Genomic DNA, 21,758 nt, shown 5'->3' on the forward strand with positions numbered 1-21,758 from the left:
TGCTTGGATTGCCTGAGCAAATAGCCACATGTTATTTACTCCAGTTGCTCTTCGGTCCAGGGAACAATTTGACTGAGTGAAGAATTATTTTTTGATATGTAGCTTTACTGATAATAGTTTTCATACATAAGGAAGCTAGGTAGCATAATGGATAATGTATTGGGCTTGGGTTGAGGAAGACCTGAGTTCAAATCCTGCCTGAGTAACTTACTAGCTTTCAGATCCTGGGTAAGACACCTCTCTCTCAGTCTCGATGCCTTCACCTATAAAATGGGGATAATAAATGTACCTAATTGTTTTGAGGATCAAATGATATGATCTATGTAAAACACTTTGCCAACCTTAAAATACTATGTAACTATTACTATCATTTTCATGATTATTATTATGTATCAATCTTCTTCCTTTTACTTCTTCCACATTTTTTCTAATTAGCAGAGGAATATAATTTAATAATTTTTGCATAGCCCACATATTAGACCCAGAAAATTCACATACATCTTTTTTTTTAACCTGTAAATGAAATGCATGTATAGGTCCATATTTATTTGTGCATGTGATATATATATATAAAGATGTATTTCATATTTTTTTGACTGCGCTTGTGATTTCATTGGAGTGCGGAACTCCTTCAGCCAATGAAGATGGACAGCTACTCTGTAACTTAGTCTTGGGCAATCAGGGATAACAAGAGGAACTTAGTGACTTGCCCAGTGTCACACAGTTAGGATGTATCAGAGATCGAAATCTAAGCTAAGTCTTCCAGGTTCTGAGGCTCATTGGCCCCTTTCCATTATATTCTAACACCCTTCATTTTATTTATATACATACATATCCATAATAATTGTATATTTGTATAAAATGTACAAAGTGATATGTTATAAATTATCTTTATATGATTAATATCTATATTTATTTAATTCAACCTGTCTACTTATATAATTAATCCTTTACTAATGTCCAACTCCAATCCTTTGTTGTGGATTCTTAAAGTATATCCCTGTGGCCTTTGACAGAACCTGAAGCTAGACAGGTCTTGAGGACTGATCCAGGGATGAACTCTGTGTCTCCCCTACAAGGACTGACCAAGCTAAGCTCAGAAAGTCCTTTGCCCAGAAAAATTTGTCATAAGTAATTTTTTTAGACATTCATCAACATGATTTATCAGGAATGTAGAGGTAGGGAGAAGAAGGGGTATAATCTATGTCAGTGAGGGAAATATTTACATCTGGGACATGGATCTTTTTTTTCTTCTACATTTAAAGTTTTTCATTTAATTAAATTAATTAAGAATATTTTCCATGGTTACATGATTCATGTTCTTTCCCTTCCTTCCTCCCGTAGCCAATGAGTAATTCCACTGGGTTTTACATGTATCATTGATCAAGACCTATTTCCATATTATCAATATTTGCAATAGAGTGATTGTTTAGAGTCTACATCTCCAATCATATCCCCATAGAACCATGAGACATGGATCTTTTGAAGTCTTGATGTATATATTTCATATCTCTGTATATGAAATGTTCGGATCCTTTTAAGTAGCCAAGAGACATAAAAAATAACTGCATTTGAGACAAAGCTTTGAAGTTAGGAGGTACATTCAGTGAGAGGTTAAATATGAAAGAACAATAACATCTTGCAAAGTGCCAAGCTAGGGAAAGAACAGTGGGGATGAGCCACACAATTTGTAAAGCCAACTATAAAGCTACTCAAAGAAAGTAAATAGGAAAGAGGCTAATGAAGAAAAGACAAGAGATAAACTAACCCCTAGGAAAAGAAGAACTAATATTTAAATCTCATTTTCTTTGTCTTCAAATAAACAGATTTCCTGTGTAGTGTCACAGGTTGATAAAAGATAAGAAATACATCTAAAACCTCTGTGGCCATCAAATGCAACTCTTTCATTATAGAGATGAGGCAATGCGAGACCAAGGGGATGTGACCTGACTTGCTCAAGATTACACTGCCAGTGAACATCAGAGTGGGATCTGAACTCCATGCACTATTCCATGACTTCTTAATCAATATGCCAGACAGATAAACAGTATTTGTACTAAATTCTTTCTCTTCATTATTCTCTATTCTCCTCTACATGGTTAAGCCACATTGAATATCCTGTCCTCTTTCCTTTCTCTTCCTTTTCTGTTCCTAGTAAATTTGTGTTCTTTGCAGTTGGGGCAACTTTGGATTAGGAATTCAGAAATTGTGAATTTCATTGCAAACTCATCTGGAAATCTAGTTATTAAGCCAGTCTATTTCCTACCTTTTGGATCAGGGGATCTTAACTTTTTTTGTGTGTGTTACAGAACCCTTTTGTAGTCTGTTGAAGTTTATGGAACTGTTTCAAGAATAAAGTTTTAAAAAATTGAAAGAAATGCCAAATTTAAGTTAAAAGTTGTTGAAAATAAAGGTATAATTTTCTTTCCATACAAGTTCATAGACCCCTGCATTTCCATGGATTCTAAGTCAAGAACTCTGGATTTAGCTACATCTGGGTCTTTCTCCACTTATCATGACTCCCCCCCCCCTTTTTTTGACAACCACATCAAATCTGTAATTTTCCCCCTTGGGAAGGAGATCTCTTGGTTAGTGAGTTGGAAAAGCAAAATGTCCTCCCATTGGTAATATCTGTATAATATCAATACTCTGTTTCACCTAGATATTGATAGATATAGTGGTGGGCAATAATGTATTTAATTAGCAAACTGATGTACCAATGTATGTGCTATGTGGAATGTTATAGCCATTACTTATGGCTGCAACTATAGACTACCTTCAAAATAAACAGGGAAGAGGCAGCTAGGTGATTTATTGGAAAGAGAGCCAGGCCTAGAGACAGGAGGTCTTGGGTTCAAACATGACATTTCCTAGCTGTGTGACCCTGGGCAAGTCATTTAACCCCCATTGCCTAGCTCTTATTGCTCTTCTGCCTTGGAACCAATGGTATGGATTCTAAGACAGAAGGTAATGGTTAAAAAAAAACACAGAACAGGAAAGGTGAGATAGTTTCAGGGGAATTCCTCATTTATTATTTATTCATCTTACTTAGTTGAAGCATTCCATAATCCAGAGAGAACACAGCTCTTTCTAGAATCAAGCAGAAAATCCCTACTGATTCAATATTAGGAAAACTAGAAACATATTATGTCAGCTAGGTGTTGCAGTGGATAGAGCACTGAGCCTGGAGCTAGGAAAGACCTGAGGTCAAATTTGATCTCAGATACTAGCTGTGTGATGCTGGGCAAGTTACTTAGTCCTGTTTGCCTCAGTTTCCTCATCTATAAAGTGAGCTGGAGAAGGAAATGGCAAAACACTCCAGTATTTTTGCCAAGAAAACCCTGTGGGATTATGTAGAATCAGACATGTCTGAATGATTGAACAACAACAATAATAATCTTTCTGAAACCAAGAGCCAATATTATCTGTAATGGGGACAAACTATAAGCCTTTCCAATGTGATCAGAGGTTAAACAAAGATATCCATTATCATGATTACTATTCAGTAAAGTGCTAGAAATGAAATGAAGGAAACAAACAAGGATAGACAAAGAAGCAACAAATTATTGTTTTTTTAATAATATGATAGTCTACTTAGTGTACCCTAGAGACTAAACCAAAAAAACTAATCAAAATAATTAACAAGTGCAAAGTTGTAGGAAAGAAAACAAACTCACATAAACTGTTAGATTTCTGTATATTATTAACAAAATCCATCAAGACGAAACAGGAAAATTCCATTTTAAATAACTAAAAAAAAGGTAAAATACTTATGAGTCTGCCTGTGAGGATACACGCACACAAGAACTATATACTGTGAGAAAGTGAACTGGAGAATATATTCAATAGAGAGAAGACAAGAAAAATTCCTGAATATTGTTTATAGGGGAAAAAAACTTCAGATAATTTAGAAAATGTAATAACTGCTGTGAATGAAAATGAATTCTGAACGTAATTTAGTTTATGCAATCACATACAGAGAGCCAGAAAGGATTAAAGAGGTCTAGATATGCCAAGTTACTAATCCAAGATCATGTGGGGCAGGAAGTGGCTTGTTAACTTGATATGATACCTCAGGATGAAGGCTTAGTGAATAGAGAGCCAGATTTGGAGATTGGAGATCCTGGGTTGAAATCTGGCCTCAGACACTTCTTAGCTGTGTGACCCTAGGCTAGTCACCATTGCCTAGCCCTTACCACTCTTTTATCTTGGAACTAATATGTAGTATTTATTCTAAGGTAGAAAGTAAGGAGTGAAAAAAAAAAGAGAAAACTCAAGATGAAACTTGAAATTCCAAATCCATCTCATTTTCTATTGACTCTACTTCCCATGTTCCCTCTCTGATCTTGGTTCAGAGTTGTTTTAACTTTTCCCTGCAAATGATTAAAGAGTAATTGTCATTAAACAATATGGGAGAGAATAGGTTTAGATCAATATCTCACACCCTACACCAAGATAAATTCAGAATGGGTGAATGACTTGAATATAAAGAGGGAAACTATAAATAAGTTAATTGAACATAGAATAATTTACTTGTCAGATCTCTGGGAAAGGAAAGATTTTAAAACCAAGTAAGAGTTAGAGAAAATTACAAAATTTAAAATAAATGATTTTGATTATATCAAACTAAAAAGCTTTTGTACAAACAAAAACAATGTAGCCAAAATCAGAAGGGAAACAACAAATTGGGAAAAAATATAACAAAAAAAACTCAGACAGGGGTCTAATTACTCAAATATACAAGGAGTTAAACCAATTGTATAAAAAATCAAGCCATTCCCAGTTGGTAAATGGGCAAGAGACATGAATAGGCAATTTTCAGATAAAAAAATTAAAAAGTATCAATAAGCACATGAGAAAGTGTTCTAAATCTCTAATAATTAGAGAAATACAAATCAAAACAACTCTGAGGTATCACCTCACACCTAGCAGATTGGCTAAAATGACAGAAGGGGAGAGTAATGAATGCTGGAGGGGATGTGGCAAAATTGGGAAATTAATGCATTGTTGGTGGAGTTATGAACTGATCCAACCATTCTGGCTGGCAATTTGGAATCTATGCTCAAAGGGCTATAAAAGAATGCCTGCTCTTTGATCCATCCATAGCATTGTTAGGTTTGTACCCCAAAGAGATTATAGATAAACAGACTTGTACGAAAATATTTATAGCTGAGCTTTTTGTGGTGGCAAAAAACTGGAAAATGAGGGTATGTCCTTCAATTGGGGAATGGCTGAACAAATTGTAATATATGCTGGTGATGGAATACTATTGTGCTCAAAGGAATAATAAACTGGAGGAATTCCATGTGAACTGAAAAGACCTCCAGGAATTGATGCAGAGTGAAAGGAGCAGAGCCAGAAGAACACTGTATACAGAGACTGATACACTGTGGTGAAATAGAATGTAATGGACTTCTGTACCAGCAGCAATACAGTGATCCAGGACAATTCTGAGGGATTTATGGAAAAGAATGCTACCCACATTCAGAGGAAGAATGGCAGGAATGGAAACAGAAGAAAAACAACTGCTTGAACACATGGGTTGAGGTGGACATGATTGGGGATGTAGACTCGAAACTACCACACCAATGCAACTACCAACAATTTGAAAATAGGTCTTGATCAATGACACATGTTAAAACCAGTGGAAATAAGCATCAGCCATGGGGCGGGGGGCAGGAGCTTGGGGGATGAAGGGGAAAGAGAATGAATTATGTAACCATGTTAACTTTTCTAAAAAATAAATATTAATAAATGTTTAAAAAAAGAGTAATTATCATTAATGCAATATACTCTAAACAGTAAGAATAATACCAATTGGTGCATGTATTAGAATATGGTGAATGGAATTAATGAGTGGAAATTGATTATGAAGATATAAATTCATAGTTTCATAATGTTCTCTTTGAACCATGGTTTATAAACTATGGTGTGTGTGTGTTTGTGTAATATATGTGTACAAGTAGTTCTATATCATCCTGGAGCTCAATCTGGTTCCACAATGATCTCCTCTTTCTCTTACCTCAGACTTTTCTGAGGATGTCAGTTTAGATTAAAATAACTAAATTGGATCTTAGTATCCATTGGCACATGGCTAATTTAATACCTATGTGAATTTACATTGAGGAAAGGACACCACAGTCAAGATTCGATTTCACCCATATCCATGAAATTGTCACAGGACATTCCAGAGTTCATTTAATAATAATTGTTACAGATGTCATATTGGCACAATCTGGGACCACCTTCATTTTTCTGTTATGGAATCTTCTGTTGTATTCTCTCTCATATTTGATTTTGGTTCGAGATATCAAATCATGTCCAATTGCAAGATCTAGGTGCAAGATATTTTATTCAGTGAATAAATGTATATAGACACATGTATTTCTAAATGATTGCTAAACTTCCTTATGGGACTATCTCCAGTAAACCTTAAAAGTGATACTAAACAGATAATTCTTCTCTAGCTGATCTATTCCTTATGTGCACTAAAAGAATTCCACTTTTCCTGTTTGGTGGTTTGGTTTTTTTTTACTAGCTGGCTTACAAATTTTACAGGAACATTTTTGGGTGATGTTCTCGAGATCTATTCTGTAACACTACAGGTATGAGTTAAAGTAAGTTTTAGAATCACTGCTTTATTTATTCTTTTTCCATTTGGTTACCTGGTTACACTTGCATCTTATGTTATTGTACCCAAATCTATATGATTTCATATGTAAATAATTTCCCATGATCTCAGCCTGGAGTTTAGGTCATCTAGCTCCTATAGTTACTTTCATTTAAAAGAAAAAAAAGATTGGATTGGGACAGAGAGAAGTTTCTGGATGAAATACAATCTAGGAAATACATTATTTGTTCTGTGAGGAAATTAGAAGGTGAATAAAATGCATATTTGCTGCAGGGGAAACAATATGTCGTAGCATGTTTAAAATAAAACCTTCTACATTAACACTGGAAAATTACAACACCCTTAACTGAAAAAATGGGCATTTAAAAATGAAGAATTAAAAAGGTTGGGAAAGCAAAGTATTCACTGGGTTGCTCAGAAAGTTGAAAAACCTGCATATGTTAGAAAAGGGTCTACATCCAGATTTAGATTCGGAAGAAAGAACTCTTTGGAGGATTTTTAGACAACTGTAATGCCAATTGATATTCACTGCTTAATATTATTCTCAAAGTCAAAATTATTTTCTTTCTTAGATTTTTGAGTTGTTTCCTCCCAAATATATTCATTTTCATTTTCCCTAAACTGAACGTAATATCATTTCCAATATAAAATATTTTTGTAGCTCTCTATCTTCAATGGCATTTGTTAAAGCTTTCTAATTTAGTAACAGCAAGAGATTTCATTAGTATTTTTCCATTTCCTTTCTCAGGTAAGTGAAAAAAAACACCTAACAGAATTGGGAGAAATGCTAAGTCACATTTTTAAAAAATCCTTACTTTCATCTTAGAATCAATATTGTGTATTGATTCCAAGGCAGAAGAACAGTAAGGGCTAGGCAATGGGGGTTAAGTGACTTGCCCAGGGTCACACAGCTAGGAAGTGTCTGAGGTCGGATTTGAAGCTGGGAGCTCCTGTCTCTAGGCCTGGCTCTCAATTCACCAAACTACCCAGCTGCCTCCTCCAAGTCACATTCTTAAGTGAATTTTGTATGTCAACTCAATATGTGTCAAACGCACAAACAATTTTCTTAATCACATGGGAAATGAATAGAATAGGAGGTTTCATTCTGGTCAACCAGATTCCTGAAATGGTTGCCAAGGAGTTGTTTTACTTCACTCCTATAGATTCAAGACAACTCATTCTATGACCATTTGTGGTTAGATGGATCACAAGATCAAAGAATCCTATATCTAGAGTTAAAAGTCATCTAGTTCAAACCTCTCATTTTACAGGGAAGGAAATTGAGGTCTTAAGAGATTAAGTGACTCATCCAAGGTCACCCAAATAGCTAATGGCAGAGCTGAGAGTCTAAGTTTGGACTTCTTTTCATTTTACTAAGCAGCTTTCAAATAATGATGAGGGTTTGGCCAGATTTCAGGAGAGAACATATGTTCTATACTTGGGTTAAGGGAAAAAAAAACCCTGAAGTGTAGAGGGAGGAAGGCATTATTTTAAAAAAATTGCTGCTTTCTTAATTGCAGAGCTGTGAGAATATCCTAATGATTTACATAAATAATGGAAACAAGGGCACCAAATAATTACTGACCACTGACTCTGGAGGGAGTCCTTAAAAGTAGCAGGAGCTTCCATAGGGGAGGGAAAGTTAGAAAAGGGTTGAGAACATACAGATTAAAAAAGATAGTATTGCTGTGAGTGATGTATACACTGCCCTAAATCACTGTCTGAAGAGAAGTTAAGACTTCTGTGTCTTAAAGAAACTGACCTCTGAAGAATAAAACTGAAAATAGAATTTGTCACATTACTATCGTATGGAATATACATACCTTCCCCCAAACCACCAAATACAAGGGGATGTCCCAGGTGCAGTTTTAAGCCTTAATAAGGCCAGAAAAATAAATGCTACAAACTTCCAAAAATATCATTTGAAAATTTAATCATTTCTATTTTCACACCTATTTTGTATATCTTTCTATTTGCATACTTTCCTATCACATGCTAAACTTAGTATTGGGGTAATATTACCTTACAGTTCTCCATGTCCCTATTCCCAGTTTCCCCTCGTGAGCTGAGCCAAGACAGGAACTGGAACCCTCCCTTTCCACATCCCCTCATCAAACTACTGTTTATCCCCATAGTAGATTGCTCTGGGTAGATTAGCATTTCAGGGGAGGAAGATGGGGCGTAGTAGAAGCAAATAATTTCCTCCCACTTCCCAGTGTTATCATTCTCTAAGATCAGGGAAATAAGAAGAGACTTAGAGAAGCTCAAAGCTGAGGGATAAGCAGGAAAAGACCTGGGATTGGGACAGACCGAGAGAGAGGATTTTGGGAGGCAGGAACGAAACAGAAGAAGTGAGGGGTGCACTGAGGTAACGTCCAGGAGAGCCCTCTGTCTGAAAAAATATCCTTGGGCTCCAAAAAGTCTCCCTGCCCAAGTGCCCTCCCTTTGGCCTCCTGAACCCAGTATCTTCACTTCAGGGTTTCCTCCAATCTCACCCCACTGTTTCCTCGTGCGTAAAATGAACTCGAGAAGGAAATGGCAGAGCCACTGCAGTATCTTTACCAAGAAAACCCCAAATGGCATCACAAAAAACTATATGACTGAAAAAATTCCTGAACCATAATATATACAATCACTGCACAATTAATCAGGAGACAGGTTCTAGACTCAGGTTCTAATTATATGTACATATAGTACTTAATTAAACTAATCTCTAAGACGAGAGGGTTGAAGTAGAGGACTTTTGCTATTCTAAATTTATTCAGTGGTATATAGAGATTATTTAATGGCATCAACTGTTTTCTCCAGCTATGAAATGGAAGCAATAATAAATAGAAATACAGCCTCTATCTTCCCAGCCCCTCAGAAAATTGAACTAGAAAAAGTACAGAGTAATTTAATCTCTGTCCTTAATAGGATAATAATATTTCCTCTGCAAGTAGTACTTTATGATGGATAAAACACCTTCATGCCTATTATTTCCTTTGACTCTCACAGTAGGCTCTAAGGTAGACAGGGCAGGTATCATTTTGCAGTTGAGAAAACAGACACTCAGAGAAGGGTAGTGACTTGCCCAAAGGCTTCCACAGGAAATAGTGGATTCAAGATTTGAACTCAGGTCTATCAACTCTCAGTTCAGTGCTCTTTGCACAAATATCCAGTGGCCAATTCTAGATGGCTACTTAACCAATGGATTTCCATGCTATACTAAAGAGTAGTTTTCACAGTTTGGAAGAGTTTGCTGGTCAAGTATTTGAATTCAGAACCACAAAACCCAAACACAGTGATACTACTCAATCAACCGTTGTTGAGTGGTTTCAATCATGACTTCCTTTTCCCAGCCTTGGCTCTCTATCCAGTGCACCAACTACCTGCCCACATTCTATAGGAAATTCAAGAGAGCTATTTAAAAATGAAAAAAAAATTAAAAAATGAAAACATCAATACATAAAAATGTTCATATGAAATAATGTTAAGTGAAACAAGCAAGAACACAAGAATTCATGGTTACAACCATGCAAATATAGGTATATATTTTAGCAAAATATACAACAAATATTTGTTAATTAACTGTATTTCTCCCATCCATTCCCTTCCCTAACATTTTTACTGTTAGAGTATTTACATGTTATGCTGTTAAAGTCTATGAGCTTAGTAAATATCTCAGGATTGGATATTTAGTGGGAAGGGACATTAAGGTTAGAATATGTTTAAAATTTGAAACTGTTATTACCTTTCTATATATTGTTTCTAGTCCTGCTTCTATGCCTTCTTCAGGTGAGAATATTGGTGGTCTTGTAGAAAACTGTTTAATTGGATTGGGAAGTGCTAGGATTCTGCCGTCATCACCAAACCATTTTCTTTCCTGTGAGTTGAGCACAAAGAATATATTTTTATCTTTGTAATATGGAAATGATTTACAAAATGACAGTATTTGTAGAACAATTTAATGTCAGACATACATATCCTGTGACATAACTTTTGGAAATTCTTTTCCTACAAAGAAAACTTCAAGTATTTTTGCCATTAAAATTTTAGCCTTATTCTGCAATCTATTTTTACTATCCCCAAATGAAACATTTTGCAAAAAATGGAACAAGAATCTAAAAATGGATAGTAAAAAAGCTAGTCTATTGTATGCTAAAGTATAGCTATTCTATGCTTCATTACAGCAATTTTCCTAGATTTTAACCAAATAAACATTAGAAATACAGAAAAGATTGCTCATGGTTAAACTGAGCCAATATAATAAAAAGGCAGTACTGCTTAAATTAATTCATTTATTCAATGTCATACCAAAAAAAACCTATCATTACTTTATAGAGCTCTAAAATATAACAAATTTCATATGAAGGAAGCAAAGATCAAGAATATAAAGACAATCAATTAAAAAAATGGAAAGAAGGAAGCTTAACAGTACCAGATCTCTAACTAAATGACAAAGTTGTAACTATCAAAATAAGGTACCAGTGAAGATAAAGAGATTGATCAGTGGAAGAGATTAGGCATATTATACATAGAAGCAAATGAGCACAGTTGCTTAGTGTTTGATAAGCTCAAAGATCTCAACTATTGGGACAAGAATTTGCTATTCCACAAAAAACTGTTGAGAAAAGTAGAAAGTAGTCTGGTAGACACTACATATAGACCAACCTCTCAGCCTGCATGAGCTTCAAATTGGTTCATGATTTAGACATAAAAGGTGACATCATAAACAAAATGGAAGAAACTGCCTATCAGATGTATGGTCAGGGGAAGACTTGATAACAAAAAAAGAACTAGAAAGGTTCACAGGATTTTGAATACATAAAATTAAAAAAAATTTTGCATGAACAAAACCAATGGAATTAAAATTAGAAAAGAAATAGGAAACTGAGGAAAAAATAATCTGTGAAACAAGTTTCGCTGATAAAAGTCCAATTTCTAAGATATATAGGGATTATATATATATATAGATTTCTGAGAATAAGAGCCATTTCCCAACTGAAAAATGGTTAAAGGACATGAATGATTTTTAGAGGAAGAAATCTAAGCCATCAATGGACATGTAAAAAAGTGCTCTTTTGGTCATTAATAATTAGAGAAATGAAAATTAAAATAACTCTTAGGTACTACATCAAAACAATCAGATTGACAAAGTTGACCCCCCCCCCCAAAAAGAGGAACAACAAATGTTGAATGGGCTACAGAAAAAGAGTGATTTAATGTACTTTTGGTGGAGTGGTGAAATATAACCAACCATTGAGGAAAGCAAATTGGAACTATGTCCCAAAGGCTATTAAACTGCATATACACTCTGAACCATTGACACATCCAACAGGTTGCTAAACCAAAGAGATTGCATGAAGATGAAAAGGACCCATATGCACAAAACTATTTATAGCGACTCTTTTCATGGGGACAAAGAATTGAAAACTGAAAGGATGCTCATCTATTGGGGAATGACTGAACAAGCTATGAATGTAATGGAATGTTATTGTGCTTTAAGAAATGATCAATGGGATGGTTTTTGAGAAACTTGGGAAGATTTGTGTGAATTAGTGCAAAATGGATTGAACAGATTTAGGGGAATAACTTATAACTATAATAACAATATTAGATAGTCCAACTTTGAAAGACTTAATAGGTCTGATCAACATAATGACCAAACAAAATTCAAAAAGATACTTGATAAAACATGCTATCTACCTCTAGAGAGAAAGACTCAGAGTTCAGACTGAAGCTTCTTTTCTTTTTTTTTCTTTATTATTATTTTTGGACATGGCTAATATGGGAATTTGTTTGGCAAGACTATACATATTTGAAAGGAGTTTTGTTTTTTTGGTCTTCTCAATAGGGAAGGGAGGGAGAGAAGAGAATCTGGAACAGAAAATAAATTTTGAATGAAAAAATTACAGAAATAGAAATTTGACTGAAAAAATGAAGTGAACTTTATTTAGATCTCTATGATACTATAATCTAATGGAAAAAAAGATAAACATACAAAATTCACTAGGTACATAAAATCAGGAATGATGACGGCTCTTGAGATTCTCTTTCTAGGCATAGATATATATGCATATATATATGCATATATATGTAGTGGCATACATTACATGGATACTAATTACTTACTTGTTCTTGTATCAGCAATCGATTCTCCATAATGTTCTGATTAATTCGAGGGACCACTGGCCTTTCTCCGGTGTAAAGGCCTTCATCTTCAAGGTACCTTGGTTGCATATTTTCTGGAACTTTTTTATAAGTAGGCACTAGGTAGTAAAAAAATAAAAAAATTACCATCAAACTGTGCTTTTCAAGCTACTTAAAGAGATATAGTCTATTGAGAGATAATATGGGTTTAGAGGAAAGAGAGATACATTTAGAAAGAGGAGGGAGGACTTCAAATCCCTTGGTTAATAATTGTGTTTCTTAGGGCAAATCACTAACCCTTCTGAGTTTCAGTTTCTTCATCTGAAAAATGGGAACAGTCTTTTTTTATAGGCATATCATGAGGACAAATGAAAATGCAAAAAAAAATTGACTGGAGAACATTAAGTAGGGTATAAATGCCTGTTGTTATTATCATTATTAGTCTATTAAGCTATTCTTAATTTCATGATAACCTGAGACATGATTTGTTTTTTCTTTTTTTCTTTTAAACTCTAACCTTCTGTCTTAGTATCAGTTCAAAGACAGACAAGGCAAGGGCTAGGTAGTTGGGGTTAAGTGACTTCTCTCAGGGGTCACACAGCTAGAAAGTATTTGAGACCATACTTGAACCCATGTCCTTCCAGCTCCAGACCTGGTGCTTCATCCACTGTGCTATCTAGCTGCTCCTTCTATTTCTTTTAAAATAAGATTTTTCCAACTTAATTTTCTAGAATTGACATAACAAAAAGCTAAATGTATAGATTCATAACGTCAAATTATATAAGTCCATGTCCCTGTTCTACACCTCCTATATATTTGGCTGTTCAATTCACTATTGTCCAACATGCTACTTATGTGATCTTTGGCAAGTCACTTTAACTTTCTGTGTCTCACTTTTCCCACCTATAAAGTGAAGGGGTTCAACTGGATGAACAATATGGTTTCTCCTAGCATCACCATTTGTTATACTTCCTCTATATCCTCCCTAAATATTGCTCCCTATAGTTATAAATATAGATTTTAAGTTTCCTGAACACAGGAACCATTGCTTACTAATTTTAGTATATTCCTCAGCATCCAGGACAGTAGGTGCTTCATCTATGCTTCTTGAATAACTCAATGAATGACTGTTTTGTGGTGGGGTGAGAGCAGCAAGGTAGAAGTCATCCTAGATTCTTTTTCTGTTTGATCAACATTTTCTTGCCAATGATTCTGTGACGTTCAGAGGGAGCCTCCCTCTCATATCCTGCTAACTATGCAATTATTTTAGGGTTACAAACTAGTAACTCTGGGACCAGAGCAAGCAAGAAGATAAATGTAACAAAGAGAAGCTCTGAATAATATCCCTGAATCCTATGGTTGTTGGTTTGGTTAAGGATAGATTTGGTTAGCGATGTAAAGGTCTGGGGAAGAGATGAAAGAAAAAAGAGGGATGTAAATTTACCCTATTCTTCAAAATTTTCCAATTAGCCAGGAAAAAATGAGAAGAATTTCTCCTTAGTGTCTAAGCCTTCCCATGTTAAATTATTCTTTTAGTCCCCTACAAACAGATAGTCCATGCTGACCCTGTACTCTCAATTTCTTTCACACTATTTCCAGTCTTCTTAAGGAAGAGAAAGACTCATATCCCAATCAAATCAGGCTTTCTAGGGCTCTTTTAAGCAAACCAGAACCCTGGTCTGATGTTTCCTACTGATTTATCTTCTCAACATTGCTCTAGCCTGGAGCCTGGCCCAGATTCAAAGCAGAACCCCAACTCTCTAGCCTCATTTATGTTGGGCTCCAAAGGTACGTAATGGTGTAGGAGGGACAACAGAGAACTGTAAGTCTCCTCAGAGATTGTTTTAAGACAAGATTCATAACAGAGATGTTCTCTGACTTCAGTTTCTTTCTTTTACTAGTTTTATAACTGGGAATGGTTCCCTCCAAAAAAGCTCTGGCCTCTGACTTTTCTTCATTCTTTTTACTTTACACTTCAGAGATATCAACCATTCCTATATCTATAATTAGCTTTGTAAACTTTCTCAGCTTCTTATATAACGGGGCAGATTATTCTCTTCCAATTCCCAATCTATCATAAAGAGACATTGGGATGATTAAGAAGTTATAGTTTTTTTGAATATCTGAGAATCAATATGTCATATAAAAGTGAAATTTTATTCTTTTAACGTAATTCTACATTTATTGGAATTCTTTTAGAGCTAGATTTTCCGTGAGAAATGATTTAAGCAAAAGGAGTCACAAGATGGGGTAAAGGAATATGAATTTGTAAGTGAGCTGATGAAATACTTCAAATCACAAAGACTGAGAAAAGTGTGTTCTCTCATGATAATCAATCACTGTAACACACCATCTGGTAATGCATATTTCTGGCTTTTTTTGTTCCCTTTTTTGCAGAGATGAAAATAATTTTTCAGAGAAAAAAAGAAAATAGATTAGGAATGAGAAACAATCAGAGAAATTTTGCTTCTTTGAAAAGGATTTTGTCAAGCACGGATTTTGACTGTTCTTGAACATTGGTCTTTAGACATATATGCTGTTAATCATTGAGGCTCTTAAAGTGAATGTCTGTTTTATTATATTTGTAGGAAGACTTCTGCTAACAACTATGAAACAAATATTCACCAGTTACTTAAATCTTAGGATAGCATGTAGAAATGGCTTATCTGTCAGAGCTAAAATCTGTCAATGAGGTAAATGCCCATCAATTATCTGCCATTCAATAAACCTGAATACCTAAAAGAACATTATTAGTTAATTAGTTCAACCTCCCATTCAATAAAGGACTCTTCTGTATTCATTGCCTTGACTTCCTTACCATTCACTAATTCCTTTTTTTCTTTTTAAACACCTTGCCATCCATCTTAGACTCAATACTGTCTATTAGTTCCAAGGCAAAAGAATGGTAAGAACTAGGCAATTGGGGTCAAGTGACTTTCCCAAGGTCACACATCTTGAAAGTGTCTGAAGACTCATTCGAACCCAAGACCACCTGCTTCTAGGTGTGGCTCTCAATCTACTGAGTGACCAAGCTGTCCCTTACCATTCACTAATTCTTAGAGCCTTGCAATCTAGCTTTTGCCCCAGCTACTACAGTGTAGTTTCTCTTTTGACTTTGACATGGACTTTCTATTCACTAATCCAATGTTTTTTTCTCATTCCTCTTTAACCTAAGGACCTCCTTGATTGAATTGTATAACATCTCCTCTCTTCTGCCTTTTTTTCCATGGAATTATACCATAGTTATTCTCCTACCTCTGATATATTCTTCCACCTTTTATCACCATCCACTGCCTCTCCTTATACCCCATAATATGGGCATTCCCACAAATTCTATCCTCTTCTCCCTTTTCTCCTTCCTTTCTCTTCCTGGGAAACATCTTATCTATTTATATAGCTGCAATGCAGATGACTCATAAATTGACATATTCAAGTCTGATCTCACTCCAAACCTCTAATTTCCCTTTTCCAAAAGTCACTTCATTCCTTTGCCCTGTCTGAAACCACAAAAGATGATTAAATTTTCAAGAGATTTTTCTTATGGGGTCATCATCAACAAGGGCTACCTCTCCTTTTGTTTCTAATAGATTCTGAAATTAATTTTTCAAACAGCAATTTCTTGGAATAATTTATGACTAAAGAAATAGGAAGAGGACTGCTATATTTGAGCATGAGAGATTTTAATAAAAAAGAGAAAAGAATGACCATATGACATTGTTTTTAGAACACCAGAAAACATTACTAAGTGAGATTTCAAAATATGAATATTTAAAAAGTAGGATAGGTATTTTATATCTACAGTCAGACAAAATCTGAATAAAGAGAAAGCAAGGACTAAATTCAGTCGTGCCCTTTTTCTATTATATGCAACCCATATCTCGCTGTCAAGAAAGTGCTTTTCAACAAGCAAAACAGACAAAATAAAAACATCTAATACCTGCAAGAGAACTGGGTGTGAAGAGAATTTCTCTTTCCTTTTGCTTTATTTTATGGATGCTTTCATATTCTGCAGCTCTGATTTCCAGAAAATCATCAATTGTCTGATCCAAATCAAGCAAGAAGTCATCGGCATCCTTATTATTAATAAGTTCCTCGTTATCCTACAATCAGATAAATAAAAAAAAGTTTGTTCAGATTGTATTTTGCTAGGTTTTCTTAGAAAAGGAATTCTTGTTATAAATTAATGTTTTAACATTTATCATACCAAACAAGTTCTTTTCCCATTTTGTTTCATTTTGTTTCTTTTCAAAGTTTAACCCTAATTGTGCATCTAATCCTAATACCTTTTATAATAATCATCATTATTATGAAAAATAACATATATATATTATATTGAAGTTTGCAAAGTGAATTCCTCAAAAAATATATGTAAAAATACTTATAGTTGTGCTCTTTGTGGTGGCAAAAAATTGGAAAATGAGGGAGTGTCCTTTGATTGGGGAATGGCTGAACAAATTGTGGTATCTGTTGGTTATGGAATACTATTGCGCTCAAAGGAATAATGAACTGGAGGAATTCCATGTGAACTGGAATGACCTCCAGGAATTGATGCAGAGTGAAAGGAGCAGAACCAGGAGAACATTGTACACAGAGACGGATACACTGTGGCACAATAGAATGTAATGGACTTCTGTACTAGCAGCAATGCAATGATCCAAGACAATTTTGAGAGACTTATGAGAAAGAACACTATCCACGTCCTGAGAAAGAACTGTGGGAGCAGAAATACAGAAGAAAACATCTCCTTGATCACAAAGTTTGATGGGGGATATGATTGGAGATGTAGACTCTAATTGGTCACTCTATTGCAAATAATAATAATATGGAAATAGGTCTTAATCAATGATACATGCAAAACCCAATTGAATTGTTTGTTGACCATGGGAGGGGCGAGGGAAGAAAGGAAGGAAAGAATATGAATCATGTAACCATAGAGAAATACTCTAAATTAATTAAATACATAAATTTAAGAATAAAATATAAAAAAGCGATTTCCTCAAAACAATCTGGGAAGTTATTATATATATTATATAATATGTATTACAGGTATCATATTTATTTTGCAGGTGGAGAAGCTAAGTTTTGGAAAGGTTAACAAACTGTAATGCAGGATTGATGCAAACAGAGCTGGTACTTGAATTCATGTATGCTATCTATTTTTAACTCCCTGCTTTGTGTTGAGGGTAGCTACATGGTGCAGTGGATAGAACACCAGACTTGAAGTCAGGAAGACTCATCTGGCCTCAGACCCTTATTAGCCATGTGTCCCTGGGCAAGTCATTTAACTGTCTCAGTTTCCTCATCTGTAAAATAAGCTGGAGAAGGAAATGTCAAATGACTTTAGTATCTTGCCAAGAAATCCCCACATGGGGTCACAAAGAGTCAAATATGACTGATATAACTAAACAACAATAAAGTTTTATATTAAGACCCATGTCGTATCTCTGTAATTCTAGGTTTTGTGTTTTGGCTTAAGTTCTATATTTTCCCCATATTTTTTCACTGTTACTTTTGGAATGGTTTTAGGTCAGAAAGATCTCCAGAACCTGCCTAAGGGGTACTTAGAGCTTTTTAATATAGCAGGTAGGTGAGTGAAGTTTGGTTAATTTTAAAGTAGCCATAGTTATAATGATGAAGGATAAATATGCTCAAGGAAAGAAGGATACTGTGTCTTAGAAGGTAAATCTCTCACGGGTACTTCAAATCAAAGTATTAGTTACTGTTAATAAATCTTTACTGAACCTCATGTCACTGCCAGGACCTCTCAACCTCTCAAACTGATCAAACCCTCAAACTCAAAAATTCACCAATTTTTTCCAAACTATTTTGAAAAATTATTATAGTAAGGATACAGAAATATGGTGCATTTTTAGCTAGTATTTTTTTTTAAAAAAGTAGGCTAACATTTTCTTGGCCATGAAAACATCTGAATTATTAACTTTTATGTAGGTTAAAAAAGAAAGATAGAGAAGCTATGCCAATTACATGTTTAGAGTTCTCAATTATACCTTTAAAAACATGGTAATAGAAGAAATGGTATTGTAGGGAAGAGTTAGGATCTCAAGAGTATCATTATTCTAAAGAGGTAACCATCAGAATGACATCACAATTGTTTTTTCAAAACTTTGATTTTGGGTTTGGTTATAAAGAATTAATGATGCTATTGTCTATGGATGTTGGTCAGGCCCATTTTAGGTAAGTTAGGTCTATATTGAAACACACACACACACACACACACAGAGTGAAAATGTAGTAGATGTGGGACTCATTGAGCCATACTTTGAGAAGGAACTATTTATTTTTCAAAGCTTCTTAAGGAGCCTGGAGTAATAAAATGGATAAATCACATCACTTGGCCTGCAAGGTTGTTCTATTTACTACTGATTTTTGACCTAGTATACTCTTATTATTCATAAACTCTTTGGTTTTCCTTCTTAGGGACTATAGCTACCCAAAGGGGGGAGAGAAAGAGAAAGAGAGATAGAGAGATAGACAAAGAGAGAGACAGAGACAGAGAGACGGAGAGACAGAGAGACACTGAGAGACAGACAGAGACAGGCAGAGACAGAGGCAGAGAGACAGAGACAGAGAGACAGAGAGACAGAGAAAAAGAGAGAGACAGAGACAGAGACAGAGGGAGGGAAAACAAAAATTGGCATGATCAAAATCTACAAAGTCATGAACATTCTGATAGGGACTCATTCACTCTAGAGTGCAAGAATCATAAAGGGAAATACATAAAGATTGAAAGGGGTAGTTTTAGGACAAAGTAAAGGAAGTAAAACCATGTGATAGGCAATAAATCTTTTGATCCTAAGAGCAATATGACAAAATGATGTATATAGTATTAAATAGGTTTATGGGTAAAGCTTCATAATGGAACATTAAAGGAAACAAGAGGTTTTGGGGGCACAGAGGGAGGAGTGCATTATAATCTCCTGAGGTCTGCTCACGGAAGATAACCATATATTCTGAAATAAACATTCCTCAGTCCCATTGTAATTTCCTTAATGTAGTTTCAGCATAACCTAGTAGAGAAATTAAGCTTTTTGTTTTTATGATTAAACCACAGTAATAAAAACTGATGGGAACAAATCAGAACAAAAAATGATTATTACAGTGTCTACTGGTAATTAGCATCCTAGAACCTTACTATAATTTGTTTGCTATAGAGGGGAATTCAGGGTAAGTCTCAGGCTGTATGCATGGTGCGGTTAATTCAATCATTTCAGTTCCAAGAAGATCTTCTCATTATATAAAAATAGTTCCTCAGGGTGACAGAGTCCCCAAAGACAGCATTTTAGTTTAGCTGTGAATTACTGTTTTTTAAATTTGAAAGTAAAAAGTTGAATAATTATCTCCAGGTAAAATAGTGATTTTAAATACAATTTTTCTGATAGGTAACTAATCTTAAAATGTTCAGGGCACAGGAAATTGGGATTACTCTCAGATATTGAGTAAGATATGCTTTTGATTTGTAAGAAAAATGAAAAATTAAAATAAAATAATAAAAGGAATCAGTTGATTAAAAGATAGAAAGAAAGTGAAATTCTTTCCTGCTTGTTCATAGTGTATTCATAACTTTATGGATCTTCTCTCTATGGCTAGGGCCCTACATTTATTTTATTTTTTTAAACCCTTACCTTCTATCTTGGAGTCAATACTGCTCCAAGGCAAAAGAGTGGTAAGGGCTAGGCAATGGGGGTTAAGTGACTTGCCCAGGGTTACACAGCTGGGAAGTGTCTAGGACTCTACATTAATATCCACAGATCACAGGTGTTTCTTTCATAATTGGGCATCCTTTTACTCTACTTACATATCTGTGAACTTTTATTCTGTCTACTTTTGCCTGGATAGTTTCAATGTTCAATGGAATTGGGATATATGTGTGTGTGTATTTTTGAGAGTAGGTGCCACCATTTAACATGATACATTCCAGTTTCAAAATTCCTTAACTTCAAAGTTTAAATTTATTTTAAAGCATTTATTCTCTGTTTTTAAAAAATATCAGCTAGGGAATTTATATTTTTTCCCTTTAAAAGGAAGGACATATGTAGGATATTGCTTATTTCATAATTTTTCCATTATCTATGGTCTTGAGCCCTTCTAATAAACTTTCACATTTAGACTATGTTTTACTCTAAAGTTTCTGAGACTATTTCTTGCTCCAAATATTCAAGTATGTTCAAGATGGATAGTGATTTGGTCATGTGAAGAAGATATGTAGCTCAGCATCTGTCTGTCAGAAATATTGGAGAGAGATTTCATACTACATCAGGGGGTTGAATTAGATGACTGTTATGGTTCTGCCCAATTATGAGACTTAATGAATTATAGTGTATCTCATTCAGAGGCTTTTGGACTTCCCAAAATTATAGACTCGAATTTTCCACTATAGGCATGAAGTCAGCGTCTCTTCATTTCATCACACATTGATTTTGGTTTTTGGATGTCTAAATTCATTAACACACAAGCTGTGGCAATTCCAATGGTAGAAGCATCACAAGAGATTGTATGCATTCTCTAAGAGGACTGAATTGGGTAAACTCGGAGAAGTTCATCACCTAAAGGTTGACCACCAGGTGAATACTTCTGGCAACAGTAACTTAAGCTTTGCTAACACATGGAAAGTTTATGACTTGCATCAGTAGAAGGAATACCCAAACCAGAGAAACTACCAGTCCTTGAAATAAAAATAACTTGAAAAATGAGTCCAAGATAGTATTTAGACATTCTAAAATTGGTCTAGATCTTTCTTGAAATTGAAGATTTGAATTATGAGTCTAGTCTAAAAAAGAATTCTTGAGTAGCATAGAGTGCAAATAGCACACAAAGTCAATGTAGTTTTACACTTCAATAGCTTTTTCTTTTTTTAAACCTTTATGTTCTTTCTTAGTAATAACTCTGAGACAGAAGAGTAGTAAGGGCTAGGCGACTGAAGTTAAGCGACTTGCCCAGGATTACCCGGCTACGAAGTGTCTGAGGTCAGATTTGA

At 34.8% G+C, this 21,758-nt stretch overlaps 1 protein-coding gene across 1 annotated transcript in view; it reads right to left on the reverse strand.

Moving 5' to 3' along the window:
- Positions 1-21,758, reverse strand: part of CC2D2A (coiled-coil and C2 domain containing 2A) — a 139,394-nt gene that overhangs the window by 85,546 nt on the left and 32,090 nt on the right. The window contains exons 9-11 of the mRNA XM_044682298.1: positions 16,701-16,863; positions 12,746-12,882; positions 10,365-10,496 (exon numbers count right to left, since the gene is read on the reverse strand). Of these exons, the coding sequence (XP_044538233.1) occupies positions 10,365-10,496; positions 12,746-12,882; positions 16,701-16,863 (432 nt within the window). The remainder of the gene's footprint in view (positions 1-10,364; positions 10,497-12,745; positions 12,883-16,700; positions 16,864-21,758) is intronic.

Source organism: Gracilinanus agilis, chromosome 6 (assembly GCF_016433145.1).
Source record: "Gracilinanus agilis isolate LMUSP501 chromosome 6, AgileGrace, whole genome shotgun sequence".
NCBI lineage: Eukaryota > Metazoa > Chordata > Mammalia > Didelphimorphia > Didelphidae > Gracilinanus > Gracilinanus agilis.